Below are 27,120 nucleotides of genomic sequence, written 5' to 3'. Positions count from 1 at the left end.
TAAGTTTTTCGTAAAATAAACCAATATACCAAAGTAAACCAATATAATTATATTAAACTTAAAATTTTCTTTAAGGATCCTTTATCTTTTATATTTGATTGAAATTATGTGTTCATGAATTATGTATATTCGTATATATGTATATACGTATAAATCGTATATACAATATCAACTAAATTCGTAATATCTCGGAAATGTCTCTCGTTTAGATGTTATTATTTATACCTAGTTTGATGAATCATAATCTTTAAAAAATTAGGTATAAATTTTTATATAATTTAATGTATATCTTTTTATTTGAAAAAGAAATATATTTGTATAATTCAATTTAAAATTGTAAGCATTTTGATATAATTATTTCTAATTAGATATAAACTTTTTCTTTGAAAAAAATTTCAATATAATTTTACATAATTGTACATAGAATTATTAATATTTTGATATAATTACATATAATTAGATATAAACTTTTTACCCGAAAAGAATTTTAATATAATTATATATTATTTGATATGGAGTTATAAATATTTTGATATAATTGCATATTGTAATATTAATAGATCTCATTATATATAATTAATCTAATATGATATAATTATATATAATTAGATATAAACTTTTTTCCCAGGTTGTTATTTTCATTATTATCTACATGTATTTTTAAAGAGAATAAATAATATTTAGTCTTAAAGTTTGTAAAAGTTACATTTTGAAAAATATTTACAAAAAAATGAAATTATTTCATAAATTTGTACAGAACTTCAAATAAATTATAGAATATATATTAAAAATTGAGAGAAAGAGGGAAAGGGAGAGAAAAAGAGAGAAGATTTACTTATAATTAAATAGTATTTTATATCATATAAATAGTATTTTATAGTATATTATATAAAAGTGTAGTATTTTATAAGATATATATTATAGTAGTATTATAGTAGATATATATATATATATATATATATATATATATATATACATATATATACCAGGTGTATGCATAAGTTTTTTCCGGTTTTTTAAAAAAAGACACGTAATTTTCAAGGGAAATTAATTTTTTTTTTATTCAAAATATTGGCCATCGGCTTCTACACATTTCGCCCATCTTTCAGGTAATTTATGAATACCATGCCAGAAAAACTGCTTGTCTTTTGCGGCAAACCATTCGTCGAGCCATTTTCCAACTTCCTCGAAATTGCTGAAGTGCTGCTCTGCGAGCGCGTGCCCCATTGATGCGAAGAGGTGATAGTCAGATGGCGCCAGGTCTGAGGAGTACGGCGGGTGCGGAAGGATGTCCATCCAAGCGATTTCAAGGTGTCTTTCACTGGTTTTGCTGTGTGAAACGGCGCATTGTCGTGTAACAAAATCACTTTGCCATGTCTTCTGGCCCATTCCGGTCGTCTTTCGATTAATACGTGGTTTAAATTAATCATTTGTTGGCGATAGCGTTGTGTATTAACGGTTTCGCCGGGCTTCAAGAGTTCATAATACACAATACCGCTCTGGTTCCACCAGACACAGAGCATGGTCTTCTTGCCGAAGCGATTTGGCCTTGGTGTTGACGGATCGGCTTCGCCAGGTGAGAGCCACGATTTTTTCCGCTTCGGGTTTTCAAAATAAATCCATTTTTCGTCACCCGTCACAATTCAATACAAAAATGATTTTCTTTCGTGGCGTTGAAGCAGCATTTCACAAGTGACTTTGCGATTTTCCATTTGACGTTCATTCAAATCGTGTGGGACCCATTTACCGAGTTTATTGATCTTTCCCATTGCTCGTAAACGTCTGCTGATTGTTTCTTGTGATACATGTAATGCTTCTGCTAATTGCCGTTGAGTTTGAGTTGGATCATCATCCAATAACTCCTGCAATTGCTCGTCTTCGCATTTTTGTGGTCTACCAGAGCGCTCACTGTCTTTCACATTGAAATCACCACTTTTAAATTGTCGAAACCATGTCTCACATGTTCTAATCGATGGAGCGTGTTCACCATATGTTTCTACCAGCAAACGATGACTTTCAACAGCCTTTTTCTTTTGATTAAATAAAAAAAGCAATGCGTGCCGCAAATGTTCTTTTTCAGGCACAAAACTCGACATAATCACTGAACGATAAAACAAAGACGCTAGTTTTTAGCGGACTCAACTTGTGTGTGTTTGTAGTTTTAAATATCAGACGAACAAAATGATGTATGTGTCAAATTAATATGCTGCGTACTTTTCGCTGGCGACATCTCTTAGTTAAACCGGAAAAAACTTATGCATACACCTGGTATATATACATATATATATATATATATATATATTATAATTATATAATATATATATAGTATATAATATATATATATATATATATATATATATATAATAGTAGTGTTGTAGTAGTATTATAGTATTTTATAAGATATATATATATTACATAATTACATTAATATAAATATAAATATGTACACTTAACATATATTTGTTTTTATCTAAATAATCTGAATAAGGAATCATAAATTATTTTAATGCATATAAACATGGTTTTCTTATCAAATAAAAAATACAATCTTAAAAAGTCAACCTAGATTTTATACATTCTACTCACAAGTGGAAAAATTTTTTATCTTCTTCTTTTTCTTGCTCATAATTTTTTCTTTTAAAACCATTTCGATTACTGCATTCGGGTACTATATAATAACTCATTAAAACTTTAAAATTAGCACAAGTTTTTATTTGTGGTCACAACATGCATTTACTTTAAAAGCAAATAGCTAGGATTCGGAAGCCGAATTGCCGAATAATTCCATCAATCCGAATCGACCCGATGTGCATGTAGTTCCCCCTTATCGCTAATCTCATTGCCCCTCTTACCCTAACTGGCAATATATGCTCCATCCATATATTTTTAGGTCCATGTCACTTGACAGGACCTTGTGTAGATCATTTGTATGTAGATTTGTAGATCGCACTTCCAAACATCCTGCCCTTATAACCGTAAATACTCATAACATTGACTTTTTTTTCGCATGCTGGATACACGCTTATTTGGATATTGATAAAGGACTGTCTTGTTCAGTAACCTGTTTCAATCTATTTTACTAGCCCAGAGTGCTAGAGTGTAATTACAGAATAATATTTTTAAAAAATAATAACCTTACCTTAATGTAGAATCATTTATTCTTTCTTCTACGTAGATCTAACCTATACAGCAGAAAAGTCAAAATACATCACAAAAATATCCTGAAAATATCAGAATCGATATCTTCAGAATAACCTTATAAAGTATTTTGGACATTTTTATTGTATGGGAATAATCTATTTATAGATTAGCATTTTTATTAAAAAACTAAAATTTAAATGTTGAATCTCTTAAAATAAATTTTAATTGTTATCAAAATTAATTTATTTAAAACAAAATGATTTAATTTTTATTGTAATTTTTTTATTTATTTATTTTTATTATTTTTATTTATTTATTTTTATTATAACTTTTCATTTTTTTAATTAAATTATATGCATAAGTTAATTTGCAAATCTTCTTTGTCATAAATCTAATAATTTATGTAATTATAAATCTAAGAAAGGTTAAAAGAACAAACAATATTTCATTGATATCGCTGAATTTATTGCATCAGGTTGATTCATATTTACACAAGAGGGACACATACATATGCATTTTCATCTACTCTACTAATTATACATATAAAACTTTTCGTTTTTAGTTACGCTTGATTAATTTCATCTCAATTATTTGCCGCTTATCTAGCTTGCATAATATACAAATAAGAGCCCATTACGACTCTCTTTGCTTAAAATAAATTTTCAACATACATTGAAACAAATCATTGTTATAATAATCAATATTACTTTGTGATACCAAAATTTATCTTATGTACAACAGAAAATGCCTTTTAGATTATGTTTTTTATGAAATGTAAATAAAAATGCATAAATAGTTACACAGGTTCTAATAATAATCGTATCATAAACATTCTTGTTTCTATTGCAAAGCTGACCGTAGTCACATTATCCACAGTGATCGTGATTTAGCTATAATAATTATAATAATGACCAATATTTAATTTGCTATTTATGACTTAAAACTACTATCACACCGATTTATACATTTGCCTAAAAGTAATGCGGTCAACATATAAGATCGCTTTGTATATTTCGTTAGCTATAAATTTTCATTCGTAATTTAATAATACAAAGAATCTTTTCTAATTTTCGCGTTCAATTATGCGTCAATTTTAATTCGACAATATAAAAATCTTTCTATTTAATTTAAAAAAAAAAAACAGGTAATTAGAAGAATATGCAATTTGTATTGATTTAAAATAAGATAAACAGATTTATCTAAGTTTCATTAATATATTTCTAAGAATATTATATGTTGTTCTTTTGTTATAGGAATTTATATTTGTACTAAAAGAAAGAACATAATTTAATCAATTAATTAATTAATTTTATTTTTGCGACACAATAGAGTAATTAACACGTAATGGAATTCAAGGGCAAATATTTTGTGAGATCTGGACGAATTTTTGATAAATCTTTTGGATTAAATTGTATTCCTATGGCTCTCTATATTCAGAGACCTCTAATTACAGATCATTTTGCTAGTAATTCACATTCCCGTCCACCGTTATGCGCGTAACGTATTTGCTTTGCACATACAAATATTTACAAATATTTACATTAGCCCGCAGAAATTTATTGATGCAAGCAGCAACATTCAAAATTAATCATTAAAACCCTTTAGCAATTGGTGAAGAGATTACTAGGCTATCTATATCCAAATGATTTATCTCTGTAATATGATTGATTTCGTTTGTATTCAATATATTTCGTAAATATTTTACAAAATTATATTGATCATAAAGCGTTAATACATACAATTCAGTCAAAAGTTCAACAATCTTATTTTTATTCACAGCATACTACAAATTGATAAAATGTAATGTTAATATAATTTTAATCAAAAATATTTAACAATGAGATATTATAAAAACTTCAAAAATTAATTTTTTGTTATATCAGATATTTTTATATAAATTTGAAAATATAATTTTTAATCCACTTTTAATTTTCAATTATTTTATAAAAATATAAAATCAGGAATACTTTATTTTCATTATAGTGAAAGTAAAAAAGTCAGACAAATTTATTGAGATACTTATTAAATTTGATTAGATTTAGTAATTTTAATTGTGATAATAAGTAACTAATTGTCCGATTCATCGAAGAAATCATTAGTATTATTTTTTATTGAATTAATACATTTACTGTTATAAACCATTTAATGGATCTATTAGATTGACTGCAGCATACCCACACTCCGTCTCACAGATTATATGAAAATGTTTTAACATTAGAATTACAAAAAGTCATATCTAATCACTTATATCTTTTTATATCAATATTTTTTTTCCACGTATTGAAGATACAATTTTCAGATTTTCTAACTTTTCATCAATTATTCACTTTATTCTGATAGAATATTAAAATTAAAAAATTTTTAATCCTATTTTCGAAATTAATTTATAAAAATAAAATCAATTAAGAATGATTGCTCAATACTTCTAATATTAATTATTAAAAATGTTATTGAAAACGTTTCAATAACTTTTTTTGTTATTTTTACATGAGATACGGAATATAAAAAAATAAGAAGCATTTTAGAAAGGTATTCTAATTTTCAATAGCAGTAAACGTGTTAAAACGTGTGTTGTATTTAAAAATTTTATTGTGGATTATATCCTTTTAAAGTTGCATATATTTTCAGCAAAATATATCGAGAATATAGCTTCCGGCTCATTTTTATAATTAAATCAGGGAACATTTTTAGGAAATAAAAGATCAAACTTTAATTAATGCCTCCTTTATTTTTCACTTAGATGTTTGCACCAATTGACCTATATCAGCCGAGTAGCAAGGTGAGCCAAGAATAAGCGGATATTGAGTCTTTCTGGAATAGTGCATATTCTCGCTTTGTCACAACATCTTACTTAGAGAGTGATAACTGGTAGATCCAGGTGGGGGAAGTATAAATGGACTGACAATAGAATGTTCTGGACCATGGTATACTGACGAATAGCCTGATTGTTGATTATGAGTCTGACTTGAAGTATCCAATCCATTAAGCACTGGTGAACCTGTATCATGCAATTTCCGCATATGCTTTTTGAGATCAAAATTTCTGCAAAAGCCCTTACCACATATCTTACAAGAAAATGGTTTTTTGTCATTATGCGTATGCATGTGAAACGTCAGATTATAGATCTGATGAAATGCTTTGTTACAAATGTTGCACTTATATGCCTTCTCGCCGCTATGCGTTAGTTTGTGATTCTTATAGTTGCCTTTTTGATGGAAACCTTTACCACAGAATTCGCAGACAAACGGTTTGAAATTGGCATGTATACGTGTATGAGTATTAAGAGTAGAGCTACGATTGAAAGCCTTGCCGCACGTTACACATTTGTGGGGTTTTTCAGCAGTATGAATGATCTTATGTCGACAGAGCGTGCTCGCCTGACGAAAACCTTTGCCACAAATTTTACAGACAAATGGCCGTGCACCCGTGTGTACTGGCATATGTCTTGTTAGATTATAATGTGCATTAAACACTTTACCACATTCCGGGCAAGTAAAAGTCTTCTGTTTATTTGTAGTACCGAGCTCACTGCGCGGTGCCGGACTCTTTTTGCCACGCTGATTCTCTGGCGACATATTGGTCAGATTTAATCTTGAAGAAGCTTCTTGAACGGTTGTGGGAGGTGGCGAATTCTGCGTGATCGATGGAGTTGAGGCTGCTGGACCTGGGAAAGCCCTTAATAATGGACTCGGATAGTATAACGGATAGTACTTGGACAGTACGGGATAATGTTGGAGTAAATCTTGATGCCTCAAAGTTGGTACATATTTCTCGAATGCCGATTTGAGATGCGCTGAATACGACGAAGAGGAAATATTTGACGGTTGTTGAAGAATAGTTGTCGTCGTTGTCGCTGATATTGTTGGCGGCGCTGGAGGCATCAAGTTAGCGTTCTGCTCGGTCAATCGTTTATCTGGTTCCATGATTTTTGCGATAGAAAAAGTGAGATTTCGGCAGGGTGTCGGAGTGATCACCCTCTCAGGTGGCAAACTTGTTGGTGTTTCGGTTGCCATTGCGCTGCCCGTCGTAAATGGTTGCATGGTAGATCTGTAATGAAAACATTGTCATACGATATTTTCAAAGCAAAGATTTTCATTGAAAATGGATCACAATTCAAAAAAACATATTTTATATTTAGTGTACTCTATTTGTTAAATCCTATTAAGATTTTAATATTTTGTAAAGAAAGCGTTGTTATTTATTTAGAACTTTAGAATTCTTGTATTAAAAATATAGATATAATGATAACTATAAATAAAAAAAGCAATAAATATTATTATCAATAAAATCAATAAAATTGCATATTTTTTAATGACCTCATGATGATTTAATAATCCACATAACATTTCAAGGTCATGATTCTATGTAAAATATTTCAGTTATCGCTATCCATTGTATAAAAAGTTATTTCAAAATAAAGTTACTCATACAAAAGTATATTAAATGCCATAATTGAACTTACCAAGTTACAAAATAAATTTAATATTATTTACATATTTTTGTTTAAGTACATCGCAAAGATCCTCTGCTTCTAACTATCCCTAGATCCCTACTCCGAAAAATTCTAATCTAACTTTAATTTAAATCTATTTCTTATTTAAAACTAAAATTAGGTTTAAATTGAATCAGGATGTTTTCAAGGTAGGAGTGCAGAAGAGGAAAACCTATAGGAAATTTACCTCTCTCTGCCAAAGCATATAATTAAAGATGCATCTATACAAATACATATTATCAGTATAGAATAACATAGAATTTATAATCAGTAACATACAAATTAGAGCATTTAACACGTATGTTAGCGATCTATTTCATTTATTAATAAATTTTTAATAAACAACAAGTGACAGTTGAAATCTTTTGAACTCTGTTCAAGATCATAATCTTACACAGTATTTGTTAAGGTTATTGAAATCAACAGAGTCGCTATTAATATTATTTTTTTAAAATATTTTTAAAAATATTTTTTAAATATTTTTTAAATATTTTTTAATATTTTTTATACAGACGCTATGACAATAGATAAATGCAAAAAAGATACATTATCTCCAACAAATAGAAAAAAATACTAGTAATACTTCGCAGAGACATCTTAAACGCCTAATGATCTCTTCTAGTTTTGAATGTGTGTGTGTGTGTGTGTGTGTGTGTGTGTGTGTGTGTGTGTGTGTGTGTGTGTGTGTGTGTGTGTGTGTGTGTGTGTGTGTGTGTGTGTGTGTGTGTGTGTGTGTGTGTGTGTGTGTGTGTGTGTGTGAGAGAGAGAGAGAGAGGGAGGGAGGAGGATAAGGCTGCTGCTGTTCAGGTGGCGACACATCATCTCCCTCTCACCGCGCGCCGCGCGTCTATAAGCTAGGAGCAGTAGGCCGTACTATAGCGCGGCGTTACCACTCATTGGTTCGGATATTTTATTTTATAACTTGACAATTAGAGCGAATATCACAAAATCGTATCAGACTTTTTTGTTCTCTTTGATTTCTTCTACATTCTCACTGCGGCTCGTTCCTCAGTTCTGGGACACCCTGAACACCCTATATAATTTAGAATAGAAAATAAAGTGTATTTCCAAATTTTGAAAAAATATTCCCTCAGAATTTCCGGGGAGAGATATTGCAATAAAATTATCAAAGAAACAATATATATATATATATATATATATATATATATATAAAATTAAAAATTTATATTGCAATGGCGCTAACAAGCCCAAATCGGGTCTAGATCTACCTCTCTCACTTACGTATATCTGTAGTGCGCACGCAGATTGTACACAGACATACAGGATCTATAATTTTATGCCGAATCCGAATGGTTTAATTGAAAGAGGTTTCCATGGCAATACTCTTGGCAGTTTGTCAGACCGCCGAAGAGAAGATACGAACGTATGAAAAACATTCTTAGTTCTGCCGGGAATCGAACCCAGGACCTCTAGCATAGTAGACCAGTGCGCTGCCTATAATGCCATGCTCGTTCTATGTAATAAAAAATAATGGTACATAATTAACCATATAAGCAATATTATTTTAATTTTATATATATATATATGTATATATATAATCAGGATAATATTGCTTACATTGCTAACTGCATACTATTTTTAATTAATTTTTAACATTTATATTAAAACATATACATATTCATAATATTATAATGTTATAATATACGATTAAGTGTTTCTTAACATAATAAATGAATGTACTTTAAAAATTAACAAGGGAACACACGGAAGTGTCATCCTCTCGATTTTAATAAGCTTCGAATATGTTAAAATATAGAGAAAAATAAAAGGCAGGTATTTTTTTTTATTACTGAGCTGCACGTTAAAGAGATGAAACTCCCCTTAAAAAAATAGGCTTCTTTCTTTCGAAGCAAATACTGTCAAAACTGTAACAGATAGAAAAAAAATTTTTATACAAAAGTTGAATTGTTTCAAGAGTATTTTATAAAGGAAATAAAAAAAATTTTTTTAACTTTTTTTTAAAATTTTCTTCAGCACTTTACACCTATTTTTTTAATTTTGAAATTTTTTCATTATCAAATTAAAGGTTAATTTTATATGAATTCAGCCATATCAGGAGACACGGTAGTGTCTCGGGTGTCAAGTTAAGATCAACCGAGAACACTGCCGTGTGACTTTACGTGATTCGTTGAGGTTCGAGCATCTGAAATTATCGAATCTCAATAATGGCTATACTGATCAAGTTCTAAGTAGGCTTGATCGATAGCTTGAGTCCGACTTGCATAATAAAAGTATTTTTATTTTTCTGCTACGTGCCCTACAAGTAGAGATATTGCTACACAAAGTCCGATTTGGAAATTTTTACTTTAAGAAACGTCATTATCGTCGCCTTTGTACGGCTGCAACGTCTGTCACGAGATGTCATTATTAATCTTATCGACCCAGCGGATTATCAGACTGATAAGTCAGGGTTATGTCAGGGTATTGTAGAATCTAGCGAATCAATGTTCGCTGAGTCCTGCAGTGACCCTGATTTATCGGCCTGATTTATTTGTTGGATCGATAAAATTGATTAATGTAAACACGGTAGTTTTTGGTTAGACCTCTCGGGTATCAATATAATAATAAATACGCGTATATTAAAATTAAAAAGGAAACATTAGCAGTATTAATAAATTGCATACTACTATTATCCTTTTTCTGCACGTTCGAGTGGTAGCCAACGATGTTGACGTTCGCGGCGAGTTTGACAATTTGTAATAATTTCGGAGTGTAACTCATGTTTGTGTCTATACTTTGCAGGTAAGTTCTATTTTTCATTTTATCAGAGAACAAAGATATTATTCTTTTATTCAATCTTATCTACATACTCTTATTATGTCACTCTAGAAAAATCAGTTCCAAATCGAATAAAAATGAAAATTTGTCAATTAAAAAAATAACATATCTAGAGAACTATACATATATTATAATTTTGAATATATATGAATATTTCTAATCAACTATTTATTATTAGACAATTACATACATATATATATATATGTATATAAAATTGCAAAATTTACAAAGAATTTAAAGATTGATATTTAATAATTTCCAACTTATATTGATCTTAAACTATTTAATAACAATATATATATGTGTATATATACACATTGTTTGATCGGATTGCATGGATGATTATTTAAGTTTATTATTTCTTCCAATATATGAAATATATGAAATATATGAAATAATAAGAAATAATAAGAATATATGAAATAATAAGATCACATGTTTATTTATTAGGTATATATATATATATATATATATATACACTATAAAATTACCTTTTTTTTAAAAAAAGGTAAAAAAAGGGTGTCAAGTATAGTGGATTATTTAAGTTTATTATTTCTTCCAATATATATATATATATATATTTAGAATATACATGTTTATTTATTAGATATATATATATATATATATATATATATATATATATATATATACACACACTATAAAATTACCTTTTTTTTAAAAAAAGGTAAAAAAAGGGTGTCAAGTATAGTGGAATACTTCAAAATGTCTAATATCACTATTAAATTACCTTTTTTTTAAAAAAAGATAAAAAAAGGGTGTCAACTATAGTGGATATTGCCAACTCAAATGATTGTGTAAAATTTATATAAAAGATTTGATATCAATAATTGGCGCCAAGTTATAGTCTTATAAACATAAAGCTACAAGTCCATTTTAGTCAAATTATATATTTCAATCGTATAAAAGATTTGATAAACCACTGTTTTAAAAAAGTAAAACTCAAGTAGTAGTTTCTTTAATTTAAAAATAATAAAAACCAAATTATATGTATATCTTTCTATCCATTAAAAACTTCTTTTTCTAACCCAAGTAATAGTAATTATTTAGCTTTAAAATATTATTATATCACAAAATTGCTTTACTCAATCTACGTTTTTATTACAAAGAATTATAAAGTAACAGTATAAAATAAATGATAAAATTTTATTTAAATAAAAAAAATTTTTATGTAAAAACACTTGGCGCTGTTCATAACCTCTAAAAAGAACAGAATAAGATGTGTGTGTGTGTGTGTGTGTGTGTGTGTGTGTGTGTGTGTGTGTGTGTGTGTGTAATTATAATTTAATCATGTTAAATAATAAATTTTGCCTTCATTTGTAACATTCAAATAATCTCATTAGTTTTGCATTTTCGTTTGATCTAAGCAGCGCCAAATGTTTTTACATAAAAATTTTTTTTATTTAAATAAAATTTTATCATTTATTTTATACTGTTACTTTATAATTCTTTGTGATAAAAACATAGGTTGAGTAAAGCAATTTTGTGATATAAAAATATTTTAAAGCTAAATAATTACTACCACTTGGGTTAGAAAAAGAAGTTTTTAATGGATAGAAAGATATACATATAATTTGGTTTTTATTATTTTTAAATTAAAGAAACTACTACTTGAGTTTTATTTTTTTAAAACAGTGGTTTATCAAATCTTTTATACGATTGAAATATATAATTTGACTAAAATGGACTTGTAGCTCCATGTTTGTAGGACTATAACTTGGCGCCAATTATTGATATCAAATCTTTTATATAAATTTTACACAATCATTTGAGTTGGCAATATCCATTATACTTGACACCCTTTTTTTACCTTTTTTTAAAAAAAAGGTAATTTCATAGTATATATATATATATATATATATATATATATATATATATATATATATATATACCTAATAAATAAACATGTAATCTTATTTATAATATATTTATTTTCCGAGATATTATTTTTGAGAAATACTTATAATCTCTATCTCTACGTATACACATTATCCGCACTTATCCGTGCGCTCGATTTTTTACGCTCAACAGATTTGTCTCATATTGCGTTGATTACGCGAGAAAGCAAGTAAGTATAGTATTTTGAATATTGAAATATAAGTTTTATAATAACAATAATAGTAATAATAATAAGAGTAATAATAATAAAATAATAGTGAGTTTATTAAACCGTTAAAATCAGTCAAATATTTTTGAAAATGTCAAAGTACATACTGAATACTTTGGAGAATTAAAAACAAATTATGATTAAAAAATTGCATTTACAAAATATCATTCATTCAACTTTGATGGTAAAAGTAGCTAATTGTAATCAATGTATTTTATTAGTCAAGACATATTCGTGTCGCATAATTTTATTATCATAATCTTATCTTGTCACAACGCTGTGAAGGAATTCACTGACATTGATTGTTTCACCTATGTACATTGGTTAAATTCTAATATTCACTGAAAATACTGAAAATTTATAATATATATGATATATCCAACTATATTTTCAGTACTGACAGCAAACAGAATACAGCGGAATGTTATTAATATAAACAGTGATGTAAAAAGGCATAGATACTTACATTCGTAGCGATTCGTAGTTCGATACTAACATTCATTTTGTTAAATTCTATTATTAATAAGTACTATCATATATTGTCAATAAGTACTACAGTTAGTGAATACAGTTAGAATAATATAAGGTTGAATAAATAAATATCTCCTCTTGAAATTTCTATTGTTATTTATATTTTTATATTGTTATTTATATATTTTTTTAATTAGGTGATAGTTTATTAGTTAATAGTTTATTAGTTAATAGTTTTATTAGTTAATAGTTAATACATAGTAAAACGTTGTTTGTATATTGTATAGTATTATCCTTTTTCTTCGTTCAACCAATATTTTTCAAGGATAACTGTTTTAAAAGTATTAAATTTATTATAAATTTCCTTTAAATTAGATAATAGAAAATTTTTTTCTATTTCTCTCTCTCTCTCTCTCTCTCTCTCTCTCTCAACTTTATAAAATAATCGAGGATAGATCGGTACTTTAAATAATTTGTCATTTAGAAACTTTAATTTCTACGTCAATTGTCAGTGACGGTTCAAGAGCGATTCTCTTATTTCGCAAGTAATTGCTCAATTATATCGTCGCCATTTAATACTTGTATACAATTACATTGGTTTTTCTACTAGTTATCTTACAACTTTAATAATTATTATATTAGAAATATAGACATATAAAATAATCTAATTTAATAAATTTATAATTAATACTATAATTTTTAGAAATGCAGTTTAATTCGCGAAATGTAATAATACTGCTATCCGTAGTATTTATCGTTTTAGACATTAGATAAACTTATAATGGGACAAAAAAATGGAAGTTATGTTAAAAAAAAAAGTACGTTAATGGATATGAAATGGAAGAAGAAGAATCATTAGGCTTCAGAAACGCATGTGACTGATGTGATGTGACGTGATGTGAAACGCATTGATGTATCAGAAGCAGAAGAAATAGTGCTCACTGATGAAAAAGAAAATTACGCATACGATATAAAAGAAATATCATGTGACGTCGATGATATTCCAGTAAAATATAGAAGAGAAGCAGTTCAATATTGGAGAAGTGCCAAGGATGATAAGCCAAGAAAAAGTGAATCTGTGATATCAAGATTTTGAAAAATTTCATCAGCAAGACAATTGCGACAATGGGCATCAGCAAGACAATTGCGACAAAACACTCGAACGAAGATGGTAAGAGATTAGAAAAGTCGAGACAAATTTTAACATATACGTTAGTTAAATTTACTGAAGCGATCGAAGGGGAGCAATAATTCACGATAGCGAAAAGGTTTGTAGGCGCAACAACAGAAATTTACCAGGGTTCACATTAGCATCACATGAATTCGTGAGATGATTTAAGTTCGCACATAAAATTGGATCCAGAAAAATTACGAAATTTATAACAAAAAAAAACTTTAATGTCAAAGCTTTTGAAGTAAAAGTAATAATTTATTGAAAATGTCAAATACTATATAGAGCGTTATGGAACTGAAAATGTATATATAATTCAGATCAAAGTGGTTTTCAGTTAGAATTTCATGCTGATCGTACTTCATCACAAAAAGATGTTAAAAAAGTAGAATCTGTAGTACAGTCAACATCTGCAATTACACATAATTACAATACAACTTATTATTTCAGCTAATAGATTATTATCTCCTTTTTTTATAGTATTAAAACAAAACTAGTGGGACATTAAATCCAAGAGTAATACTTTGTAGTACTTCGTAGTGGCATCGAAATCTGGGAAAATATCATTTCATCATTTTGAAATTTGTTAAAAGAAGTATATTTCCCAATGTTAGACTAAAATTAGTTTTGTTACTAGATTCATAGACTGGTCATTGTTCTGATATAATTTAAAGAAGTAGACCAGAATATGTAGAAGATATTATTCTGTTAACTCCAGCTGGAATAACTGGAAGAATATAAACGTTAGATGTACATGATTTTCGTTTGTGGAAGAATTTTGTTAGACATTTTTCAGATATCATCATACTTCTGGATCTTGAAGTAAAGCTTCATTCAAGAAACGCTATTTTAAAACTACAATCATTAACTCATAATCAATTTTCATTATTAATATTAAAAAATTTATTCAAATATGCGTGATACAAAAACGGTTATTTAGAAGCCACTTAAATTTTATACTTCTGTAGATTTCTGTTTTAAAAAACAGCCCACAAAATCATATCAACTTATGATATTATGTATATATTTGTGAAGTGTCTGTAATTACTTGCGCATGATGTAAAAGTCTCTCTGAATAACGCATTTCTTTCACGATAACCATCTTTGCAATCAGTATGAACCATAAATATTGATGTAATTCATTAATTACAAAGATTACAAAATTATCATGTCTTAATTATATTATACCTCATTCAATCAAAATTATGCATGTTATTTATATTCTAACATATAAATAAAATAAAATAAAGTGTTAAACAATACATTAATACAAGTCGAATATGTCAATAAACAACAGCAAGTAACATAGTCAGTTTCTTGACAAGCATCTTGGTTGCTAAACCTTTTATATGAAATAAATTGTTAATATTGTACAGATTGAGTAAAAAGTCCTCAACCGATAAAATATCTCGAAAACAAAACATGTGAAAAAAAAATATTTCAAAGACATGTATAAAATTTGTAGAGTTTTGACAAAGTATGAAGGAGCTCTCAATGTTTTGAAATATTTCATCGATCTTTTTACTTATTGTATGTACTCCTGTATATTATAATAGAAAAACTAAACTTTAAGTTAAAATTGTTGTTTCATAAAATTACAAATAATAAATGTGCGTAAAAGAATTATCTATTTTTTAAAAAGTAATTCCATTAAGGTTCCATTTTTATAGAAAAGAATTACCTATTTTTTAAAATAGGTAATCCTTTCCTGTAAAAATGGAACTTTATGTCGTTCAAAATTAATTGGAACATTTTTTTTTTTACATTCGCAATATTTAAGAAGAAAAGAACAAAACAAAAAAGAGAAATTATTAAATAAATGCAATAAGCTATTAATAGTGAAAAAATATATTTAGTTGATGAGAATTACAATTGTTATATATTGTAATACACTACAATTTATTCACAATATTTCCATGTTAATAAATGATGAGTAAAATGTCAAACTTTTTGATGTATATGTTATTGCGTTTACATTGAATCCATTTTGCGTATAGCGTTGCACTTTGATTTTTAAACATTTGTGTCTCATTAATGCATTATTCTTATCAATAATATACAAAGCTATGTGTCAGCAAATTCTCTCATAGTGTTGCAACCATAAGATATTATGGGACACAAATATATTTTGGTCAATAAAATATACTGATCATTGCAATTAGCTGCTCTACAGTCAAAGTTGAATGACGATATTTTGTAAATGTAATTTTTTAATCATAATTTGTTTAATTGTAAGGTATTCAGTACGTACTTTGATATATCGCCAAAAATATTTGACTGATTTTAACGATTTAATAAACTCACTATTACTTTATTATTACTATTATTATTATTATTATTATTATTATTATTATTATTATTATTATTATTATTATTATTATTATTATTATTATTATTATTATTATTATTACTATTATCATTATTACTATTATTATTATTATTATTATTATTATTATTATTATTATTATTATTATTATTATTATTATTATTATTATTATTATTATTATTATTATTATTATTACTGTTATTGTTAAAAAGGTTCACGTTCTTCGCGTTCACGTTCTTTGCAGAGCGATATGTTCTGCGGGATAGCGTCAATCGAGTTTTGTCAGAATTGTGAAGAGAAATAAAATAAAAAAGTATTGAATTTTAATATGTACACTTATGTATATATTTTAATTGAAAACTATTTGCTTACTGACTAGATTACAAACGTTGTTTACAATATATCACTATAAAATTTTTTTTTTAAAAGATAAAAAAAGGGTGTCAAGTATAGTGGATATTGCCAACTCAAATGATTGCATAAAATTTATATAAAAGATTTAATATCAATAATTGGCGCCAAGTTATAGTCTTACAAACATGGAGCTAGAAGTCCATTTTAGTCAAATTATATATTTCAATCGTATAAAAGATTTGATAAACCACTGTTTTAAAAAAATAAAACTCAAGTAGTAGTTTCTTTAATTTAAAAATAATAAAAACCAAATTATATGTATATAAAAATATGTATATAATAAAAAAAATTTTTATGTAAAAACACTTGGCGCTGCTTAGATCAAACGAAAATGCAAAACTAATGATGAGATTATTTGAATGTTGCAAATAAAGGCAAAATTTATTATTTAATATGATTAAATTATAATTACACACACACACACACACACACACACACACACACACACACACACACACACACACACACACACACACACACACACACACACATACACACACATCTTATTCTGTTCTTTTTAGAGGTATGAGCAGCGTGCCAAGTGTTTTTACATAAAAATTTTTTTTATTTAAATAAAATTTTATCATTTATTTTATACTGTTACTTTATAATTCTTTGTGATAAAAACATAGGTTGAGTAAAGCAATTTGGTGATATAATAATATTTTAAAGCTAAATAATTACTACCACTTGGGTTAGAAAAAAAAGTTTTTAATGGATAGAAAGATACATATAATTTGGTTTTTATTATTTTTAAATTAAAGAAACTACTACTTGAGTTTTATTTTTTTAAAACAATGGTTTATCAAATCTTTTATACGATTGAAATATATAATTTGACTAAAATGGATTTGTAGCTCCATGTTTGTAGGACTATAACTTGGCGCCAATTATTGATATCAAATCTTTAATATAAATTTTACACAATCATTTGAGTTGGCAATATCCACTACTTGACACCCTTTTTTTACCTTTTTTTTAAAAAAGGTAATTTTATAGTGATATCAGACATTTTTAAATATTCCATTATATTTGACACCCTTTTTTTACCTTTTTTAAAAAAAAGGTAATTTTATAGTGATATCAGACATTTTGAAGTATTATATTATATTACCGGCGGCAATCGATAAAATAGATAGCAATTTTTTTATTCAATTATTTTTTTTTTCTTATAATCTCCTATCTTATTATGTTATCCTAATAACTTTTACGATTTTCGAAGGTATCGAGACACATGAGGATAACATGATGAAGTAGGAGGTTACAAGAAGTGGTACAACTTAAATTTGGCGCCATGCAGATAATAAAATATTATTATATTACCGGCGGCAATCGATAAAATAGATAGCAATTTTTTTTCAATTTTTTTTTCTTATAATCTCTTATCTTATTATGTTATCCTAATAACTTTTACAATTTTCGAAGGTATCGAGAGACACGTATCCCAACTCTCTTCCGCTGGGTCGATAAGATTAATAGTGACATCTCGTGATAGACGTTGCAGCCGTACAAAAGCGACGATGATGACGTTTCTTAAAGTAAAAATTTCCAAATCGGACTTTGCATAGCAATATCTTTGCTTGTAGGACACATAGCAGAAAAATAAAAATATTTTTATTATGCAAGTTGGACTCAAGCTATCGATCAAGCCTACTTAGAACTTGATCGGTTTAGCCGTTATTGAGATTCGATAATTTCAGATGCTCGAATTTCGACGATTCGCGTAAAGTCACATGGCAGTGTTCTCGGTTGATCTTGACTTGACATCCGAGACACTACCGTCTCCTGATACAGATCGTTTCCGGACCGTTCCGTTCAGTCTTTAACGAGAATTCGCTGTTCTATGAAAAGCTTCGCGGATTCCGGGAATCGTTACAATTTCGGCTCGCTATTTTCCGCGAATTCAGTAGATGCGCGGTGTGCGACAATGCGCCATGTTAGTTGCGTGGCCGATCAACTGATTATTTGTCGGATGTTTCGTCTTGTCACAGTCTTTCGGATGGATTCCTCGGGCTGGAATCAGGATTTTAAAATTGCTGTGATTTGGAGTCAGGAAGTTCCCTGCTCCGTCACCGCCAACGACGGAAGTTTGCACGCAAGGGCCTGCTTTGAGGCCCAAACTAAGAAGCGCCTTAGTCTGAGAGAAAGCTTGCGTAGGCCAGGATCATCCGCCGGAGTCGGTTAATATACCCGAGTCGGCCATAGATCGGGAATAATCGGCCGAGCTCGGATTTTGGAGTCAACTCTGGAGATGATCTCATCGGAAGATTCGCGAAATTCGCCGAACGGGTTCGGCGATTCCACAGATACGTTCGGTGGCCTAACGCGCGGTCTATTGTGATTCACGCGTTGTTCACCTGAATTCGCTTCCTTTGAATTTTGTTTGTTGCGTCTGGTGGTCGACACGAATTATCCGACGGTGAGATCGCGAAGGATCGCCGTGTCGACGGATGATCGGTCAAGGACTCGGTATACAATTATAATTCACGCCGTTTTATCCTTAATGTTAATTACGAAGGGGGATGATCCGGACATGTCGTTACATTATTATTATTATTGTTATTATAAAACTCGTATTTTAATATTATAGTGTTAAATATATAGTGTTTAATATTCAATATACTAATTTACTCTCTCGCGTAGTCAACGCAATATAAGGCGAATCCGTTCAGCGTGAAGAATCGAGCGCACGGACAGATAGCGTGTACATGTAGAGATTTATAAGTATTTCTCAAAAAAAGTATCTCGGAAAATAAATATATCATATATGGTTGAATTCATATAAAATTAATCTTTAATTTAATAATGAAAAAATTTCAAAATTAAAAAGATAAGTATGAAGTGCGGAAAATAAAAAAAAAATTTTTTTGTAAAGTACTTTTAAAATGATTCAATTTTTATATAAAACTTTTGTATAAATTTTTTTTTCTATTGACGATATTTGAAAAAAAAACCGATTTTTCTTTTAAGGGAAGTTTCACCTCCTTAACGTGCAGCTCAGCACTTATAAAAAAATACGTGTCCCTTATTTTTTTTTTATATTTAACATATTCGAAGCTTATTAAAATCGGAGGAGTAAAGACATTCGTGCATTCCCTTGTAAGATATTATTATTTTTAAGAATTTATAGACATTTCATTTTTTTTAACTTGATTGCCGTAAAAACAAATTTAATAAATAACACATTAAACAATAATTAATAAAAATATATACGAGAGATAAATATATTTAAATTTATTTAAAATTTTATTTAAAAACTTAGCAAGCTCAAACAACTTAGTAAGCCAAATAAGAAGAGAGGGTGTGCATCACGACGGGGCCCGATCACGAACCAGTCGTGAAAACTCGTAATCATTTTTGCGAAAAAATATCACCTCAGCCAGGAATCGAACCTGGATCTCCTGTTTACCGGGCATCTTATCCTTTCGACTACCGAGGCATATGATGATACTTATCGCAATAACGTGTTTAGAACAACAAGTCAACAATACAATGACATACACACATATACATATATTACAATATACATATATATATATATATATATATATATATATATATATATATATACATATATATGTATATTTTCTCGAATCCCTAAACAATACAGATGATTGTATGAATTAAAAAAATTTCCTTTCCGGTAATTCAAAAAAATTCTGTAGTGAAGTATACATTTTGATTTTTGTGGAATTAATTTGAAGTTGCTCTGAAAGAAGTTTTCTTTTTAATCGTGAGTAGTACGTAGCATCATTAACAAATAGATTCGACTGAGTTTCATTTCTCATAATTAAAAATCATACAAGCTAGAATGAAAAGACATGATCATCTCATCTTTTTAAAATTTTTGAATCATGTTCTAATAAAATAATAATGAAATGATATCACGAGACTTCCTCCTGACATCCCTGATGATGTCTTAAAGATAAACCTATAAAATTTGTCTCCCGGATAAGTCAAAATATTTTGACACAATAATTTGGTAGTACAATTTAATTCTTTGTGCAATTAATTTAGGGACTAATATTTCTCTGAAAGATATATTTATTGAGTATTCGTTAGATATATTCTCTATTTCTATGAATTTTCATTACGATTCTTATATATTATAAGAAGATTTCCTTTTAAGAAAGAACTCAGATTGGTGACATAAACGTAAAATCCTGTGGAACTTTTATACTTTTAGATGAGAAATGGGATGAGAAAAAAATGTATTTCATAATTTGAGGATTTAAAATAAATTATTTTTGGATTCTCTACTACTTAGGTATATTGTTACATATATATGCGCTTGTTATATTGTTCAATAATTGATCAAAGTAATTTAATGTAATAATAATAAACGTAATGGAATCCGCAGAAAATGCAATTATATCACACACGCATACACAAACACGCATACATGCACACATGCACACGCGCGCGCACACACACACGCACGAATTCATACTCAGAGTGTTTGTTCACATTTTATATTTTACAAAGAAATGTCTAATAATTTAAAGAAAATATATCAGAAAAAAATTGTATGGTTTCTAGAATGTCGCATGATTATGATACTGATTTATTCGTAGCTGAAGTCAGTATTAAAGCTTTTTTAGAGTTGTTTTAAATAGTAACATATTTTTTATTACTTAATGTGACTTAATGTTACTTAATTCATTTAGCTGTTCTGAAATAAAAATATTAAAGTATTATTTAGAAATTTATAGAAGTTAATAGTTTTGCGAAATATTTTATTCTACAAAAAACAAAATATTTTGTAAACTATTTATCTTTTAGTAATCGTACTTTAATCTTTTTGTATAGATTATAAGCAGTTATAAATATAGTACATATTGTTTTAAAAACAATTAAACACTTTCTCTATACAAATGATTTATCTTAATATCTTGTTCATAAAAAATATAAAGATAAGATGAATGGATATGAAAGAATGAATAGTTTAGAAGATATATTTTATATAAGAATATTCCAGAATAAAATAAAAAGTATTTCACTTGATTTTTTTATATTTTTTTAGTAATTATTTTAATACTTTTATATTCAAAATCCTTTCTAAAAAAAGGCATGACATCAATACTCGCATCTTTCAAAATTTATTGTTGTCGCTTTTCCGCAACGATGATTGGTTCCGATGATTGGTTCTCTAGCTGCGCTAACTTCGTGAATAGTTGTCATTGTATTGATCCTCACAGAGGATCGTTTTGACAATTGTGTATCAAGAAGTTAAAAATATTATAGTGTGACAGTAGTATAATAATATTATGTTATATAGTTTATAGTATTATATTACTTTTTGCTCTTGTGTTGAAAAAGATAACGCGCGCGCAGCGCACGTTTGTAATTAAAAAAATATATATATTGCGTAACAAGAGAGCATATATATAATTCATATATGTAATATGTACTATATGGCTAGCGAAACTCTCAGCAATACCACAATACTACGGTGCAGATAATGTTCGTCAGTCTTTATCACCGTTCAGTTTATTGTAAAGCGCGTGCGTGACATTTCTCCTTTCACTATGGTCGAAGCCAATGCGAATTGACCTGACGCTATATTGAAGACTATTCAAAAGTTCAATCGCTAGCCTATAAATTTTAAGCTCATCATTTATTCATATGATATTTTGTTTTAATATTAGGTACAAAAAAGTTCTGAGCTTTTTTTGTAAAATTCAATCTTTATTCAAAAACAAACTAAAAATATTAATCAGCGAAATATTCCCCGTTTGCATCAACAACCTTTTGCCATCTTTCGGGTAGATTGCGAATTCCTTACGATAGAAGCTCACCGGCTTCGAAGCGATAAAGTCATCAATGCATTTTCGTATCTCTTCAAATCTCACGAAATGTGTATCAGCCAAATGATGCTGCAGCGACCGGAATAGGTAGTAATCGGAAGGCGCTATGTCTGGGCTATATGCCGCGTGCGGGAGAAGTTCCCAGCCTAACGCAAAGATATGGTCCTGAGTCGCTTTCGCAACATGTGGTCGAGCATTGTCATGAAGCAAGATCACTTTACGACGTCCTTGGCCAGTAAATAGCTTCTTTTCTTCTAATACATCGCTCAAATTGGTCAATTGTTGTTGGTAGCGGTCTGCCGTGATTGTTTCACCCGGTTGTAACAACTCGTAATACAACACACCTTTCCAATCCCACCAGATACAGAGCAAAATCTTCTTGGCGTGGATATTGGGCTTTGGCGTCGATGTCGAAGGTTGACCAGGGTCAACCCATGATTTTCTACGTTTAGAGTTATCATAAAGAATCCACTTTTCATCGCCTGTAATGATTTTGTGCAGAAAATCTTTTTTCCGGAACTTTGAAAGCAAAGTGAGTGCAGTATCACGCCAACGATTTTGTTGTCTTCGGACAATTCATGCGCAACCCATCTGCCTTCCTTCTGAACCTTTCCCATCGTATGTAAACGTACGGAAATGGTTTACTGCGTAACGCCAAGCTGTTTTGCAAGCTCCTTTTCAGTTTGCGCAGAGTTTATATCCAACAGTGCTTGCAATTCGTCCGTTTCAATCTTTTGAGGGCGTCCAGCACGCGGTTCATCTTCAAGACTAAAATCTCCTCTTCAAGATTAAAATCTCCGACGAAATTTTTGATCTTTTACATGTAGTATGACTTACAGCGTTCTCTCCATATGCAGCACAAATCATTGCAGTGGCTTCAGCAGCATTTTTCTTCAGATGAAACGCGAAGTGGATGGAAAATCGAATATGCTCTTTTGTTATTGCCATCGTGAACATTACTGATTTTTGAGGTTATATGCATCAAATGCCAAACCGTATGGCATTTTAGAAGGTCAAATGTCAACGCTTTAAAACCGCAAAAGGACGGGAAGATATATAAAATTTAAATTGTTATTTCGGTTGTATGAAATCTAAAGCTCAGAACTTTTTTGTACATCCAATAAAATCAGTGAAATAACGATATATTTAAATATTCGATTATTTTCAGAAAATAATGTCAAAATAAATGTTGTAGCCAGGCCTACAACCAATAATAAAAGTAGTCCGCATGGCAACAAAATTAGGTTGCACGAACCTCGAAAAGTCTTTCGAAAGATTACACAAATGTGTGATCGCCGAAATCGCGACCAGTCTTTCGAAAGACCGAAGAAATGCATCGCGAGAACATTGCGAAAAAGCTGATCAGCAAATTCCTAAATTTGATGATCAAATCGAGCGTGATATTGATTGATCAATATCACGCAACCGATCGACGCAAACGATCAGAATGCTGACCAGGCATCGATCAGACTATATAACCGGCTACACAAGGCGGAATAGTCAGAGTCGGGAATCAATCAAACATTACGTGTCGTTCGGAATCGTTACTATAATTATCGCGCAAGATATTACACGAGCACAGCGAAGTTCACGCGAGCCGTACTATCAACGTCTCAGGTGACATACTCGGTCGACGGCCGCCAGAGTAACGCGATACGCGCCCGCCGACGTTTAACCGTGAGTGAAAGAAATAATATAAGCAATAATTAAATTCAAGAAATTGTGCAGTTGTTAAATAAATCAAGTATCCTAAAGAAAGTGTGTTAGTGATTTTAAGAAGATTTCCTTCCATTCGTTTAATCCTGCTCGGAGTCCCAACTCCTTAGGCTTAACGGACCCGACTATCTCTAAAAATTAACGTTGTAGCCCATCCGGGGTACAACATAAATGTCACAAAAGAGCGAATATTTAGTAAATACACTAAGTAAATACACTAAGCTAATTTTATATAAAAATCAGTTTGATCAACTTTGTATATCTGAACATTGTCATCTGAACATTGTAAATAAAAAAAAAAGAAATTAAATTATTTTAAATTTTATTATTATTTATTATTATTATTTTATTTTATTATTATTAGTAAGTAAAAAATGAAACCATTATAGATACTTTCCATATTTATTTTTCTTATTAATTATCAATTACTTATATCAATTACTTACATCAATTACTTACACCAATATTATTTGGGCTTAAGCAAGACTTAATACATAATATATGTGACACATATTATATATTAACTACCATTTAAAATTCAAAATAACGTTGATGCAATTGAGCCTTAGTTCTTTTAATAAAAAAAAAATCTGTTTATTTTGTCGTCACCCTTGCGCATTAACGATTATTGAACACTGCTCCCACTCTTTCCTAGAGCCAATAGCTGTCCATCTTCTATCCTTCATCTAGGTTTACTCTCTTATAGAAAAATTGTTCCACTAGCCATATAGTATTACATATATGATATAATTCTATTTAAAAAAACTGTGATTACAAAGAATATCGATATTGGCTCCATTTACAAATAAGTATCATAATTCTATGGCCTCCTTGAAACTATAAAATTTTTATTTAATAGATTTTTTCTAAAACGTTGCGATTTTCCAGATAATGGTCTTTTTTATTATACATTATTATACATTAAGAGCTCAATGAATTTTTCAATGGACAAGACATAATGAGCCAATTTTAAGATCAGCTCATTTTCCCGATATCGAGAGACACGATTGTAACTCATCGCCAAGTGTAAGCGTCAGCGCTTTACGAGCGCGAGACCATGTCTCTTTACGCGAGCCTGCGAGTTGAGTATCAAAATCATCGGATCTCAATAACGGCTGAACCGATCAAGTTCTGAATAGACGCAATCAATAGCTTGGGTTTAAATTATATAATAAAAGTGTTTTTAATTTTTTATATGTCCTGTGAACGGAGATATTACAATTCAAAGTCCGATTCTATAAAAATTTATTTTTAAAAAACGTCGTCGTTATTATTATCATCGTCGCCATCCATATGGGCTACGGTTGCAATTTTCGCCATTACGAGGCAGCGGCGCTAGCGGTCAATCTTTCGATTGATGTATGCTTACGAGAGCGAGCGAGACAATGAAAGAACAAGCAAGACAGCGCAAGAGCGAGTGAGACAGCGAAAGAGCGAATGAGATGGTGAAAGAACGATACGAGAGCGTGCAAGATAGCGAAAGAGCGAGATGGTGAAAAAACGATACGAGAATGAGCGAATGGATATTTATATATGGATATTTATATATTATTTTTAAAAAAGTACAAAAAATAAAAATATATAATAAGCAGCATAATATGAAAATATAGATGCAGATTTTATATAATATATTTTTAAATTTTCATAAATAATTTTTGTACAAAAGTTTATTTTTAACTAAATTTGCTTATATTTCATTGCATATAAGTTATTTCTATACTATATATAATAAATTTATTAAGGGCAATCATAATTTTATAATATTTTTTATAATGTCGATATTTAATTTTATTTATACCTTATTTTTTTGCAGAAGCTTTTACAGTTTCTCCATTTTTTTTTTTATGTAACACCGACATGTACAGAATTTATCATCATGTTATAATGTAATCATGTGGCAAAAAATAAAAATATATATACTATTTATAAAATGTTTAACAAAATAAATGATATTATAATAAATTTACTTTTTATAAAAAAGTAAAAAAAGTTGCCAAGTGTACGTGCAGTGTGTATGTGACAGATTATTATAAGTTTACGCGCAGTGTGTGAAAACTCAACACACATATCTTTGCATCAAAGATCCAAATATTATATTACAAAATTACGCTATTTTATTGATGTTCAAATAATATATAATACTCATCTGTAATAATATGTATTATTTGTATTAAAGATTTAATATCAAAAAGTGGCGCTAAGTTATAGTTATATTATATAAAAGTTACTTTTTAATGGAAAAAAATTTTTCAATGACTGACCCAAATTATATCTTCTTAAAAAAATAAAAATAAAATTCAAGATTCATATTTTCCACCCGAGAACTTTTCATTTTATTTAAGCTTATATTTACAATAAAATTACGTAATCTTATGTCTAATGTTCGAATAGTATATAATATTCAATTATATATTTGTATAAAAGATTTGATATCAAAAAAGTGGCGCCAAGTTATAATTACATTATCTGGAATGATCAATCTTTTTAAAAAAATAAGAATAAAATTCGATACACTTTGCATCCAAGAAGTTTTCTATTTTAATTCTATTTTAAAGTATTATATTACAAAATTATGTAATTATTTCTATAAGAAACATAATCAAAAACTTTTAATCCTATAAAGTAGAAAAGAAATTTTGCAAAGCTGAAGAAAGATGT

General features: G+C 28.9%; 1 protein-coding gene and 1 pseudogene across 4 annotated transcripts in view; one reads left to right on the top strand and one right to left on the bottom strand.

Annotated features, from left to right (window-relative positions):
• Positions 1–3,584: 3,584 nt before the first annotated feature.
• LOC105423794 (uncharacterized) overlaps positions 3,585–27,120 on the bottom strand; it is a 103,341-nt gene continuing 79,805 nt past the window's right edge. For 3 of the 4 annotated variants that reach the window (XM_011633709.2, XM_089081410.1, XM_089081412.1), the window contains one exon: positions 3,585–7,188. In XM_011633709.2, coding sequence (XP_011632011.2) covers positions 5,979–7,181 — 1,203 coding nt within the window. In that variant the 5' untranslated portion in view covers positions 7,182–7,188 and the 3' untranslated portion in view covers positions 3,585–5,978. Of the gene's footprint in view, positions 7,189–8,875; positions 9,674–27,120 lie in introns of those variants that run through there. The other variant, XM_089081411.1, reaches the window with a different exon arrangement.
• On the top strand, positions 14,154–16,274 carry LOC148935241 (uncharacterized; annotated as a pseudogene).

This window comes from Pogonomyrmex barbatus, unplaced genomic scaffold, assembly GCF_055798465.1.
Source record: "Pogonomyrmex barbatus isolate J1 unplaced genomic scaffold, ASM5579846v1 scaffold5, whole genome shotgun sequence".
Taxonomy (NCBI): Eukaryota; Metazoa; Arthropoda; class Insecta; order Hymenoptera; family Formicidae; genus Pogonomyrmex; species Pogonomyrmex barbatus.
Note: the sequence above shows the minus strand (reverse complement) of the source record. Positions and strands in the feature narration are given on the sequence as shown.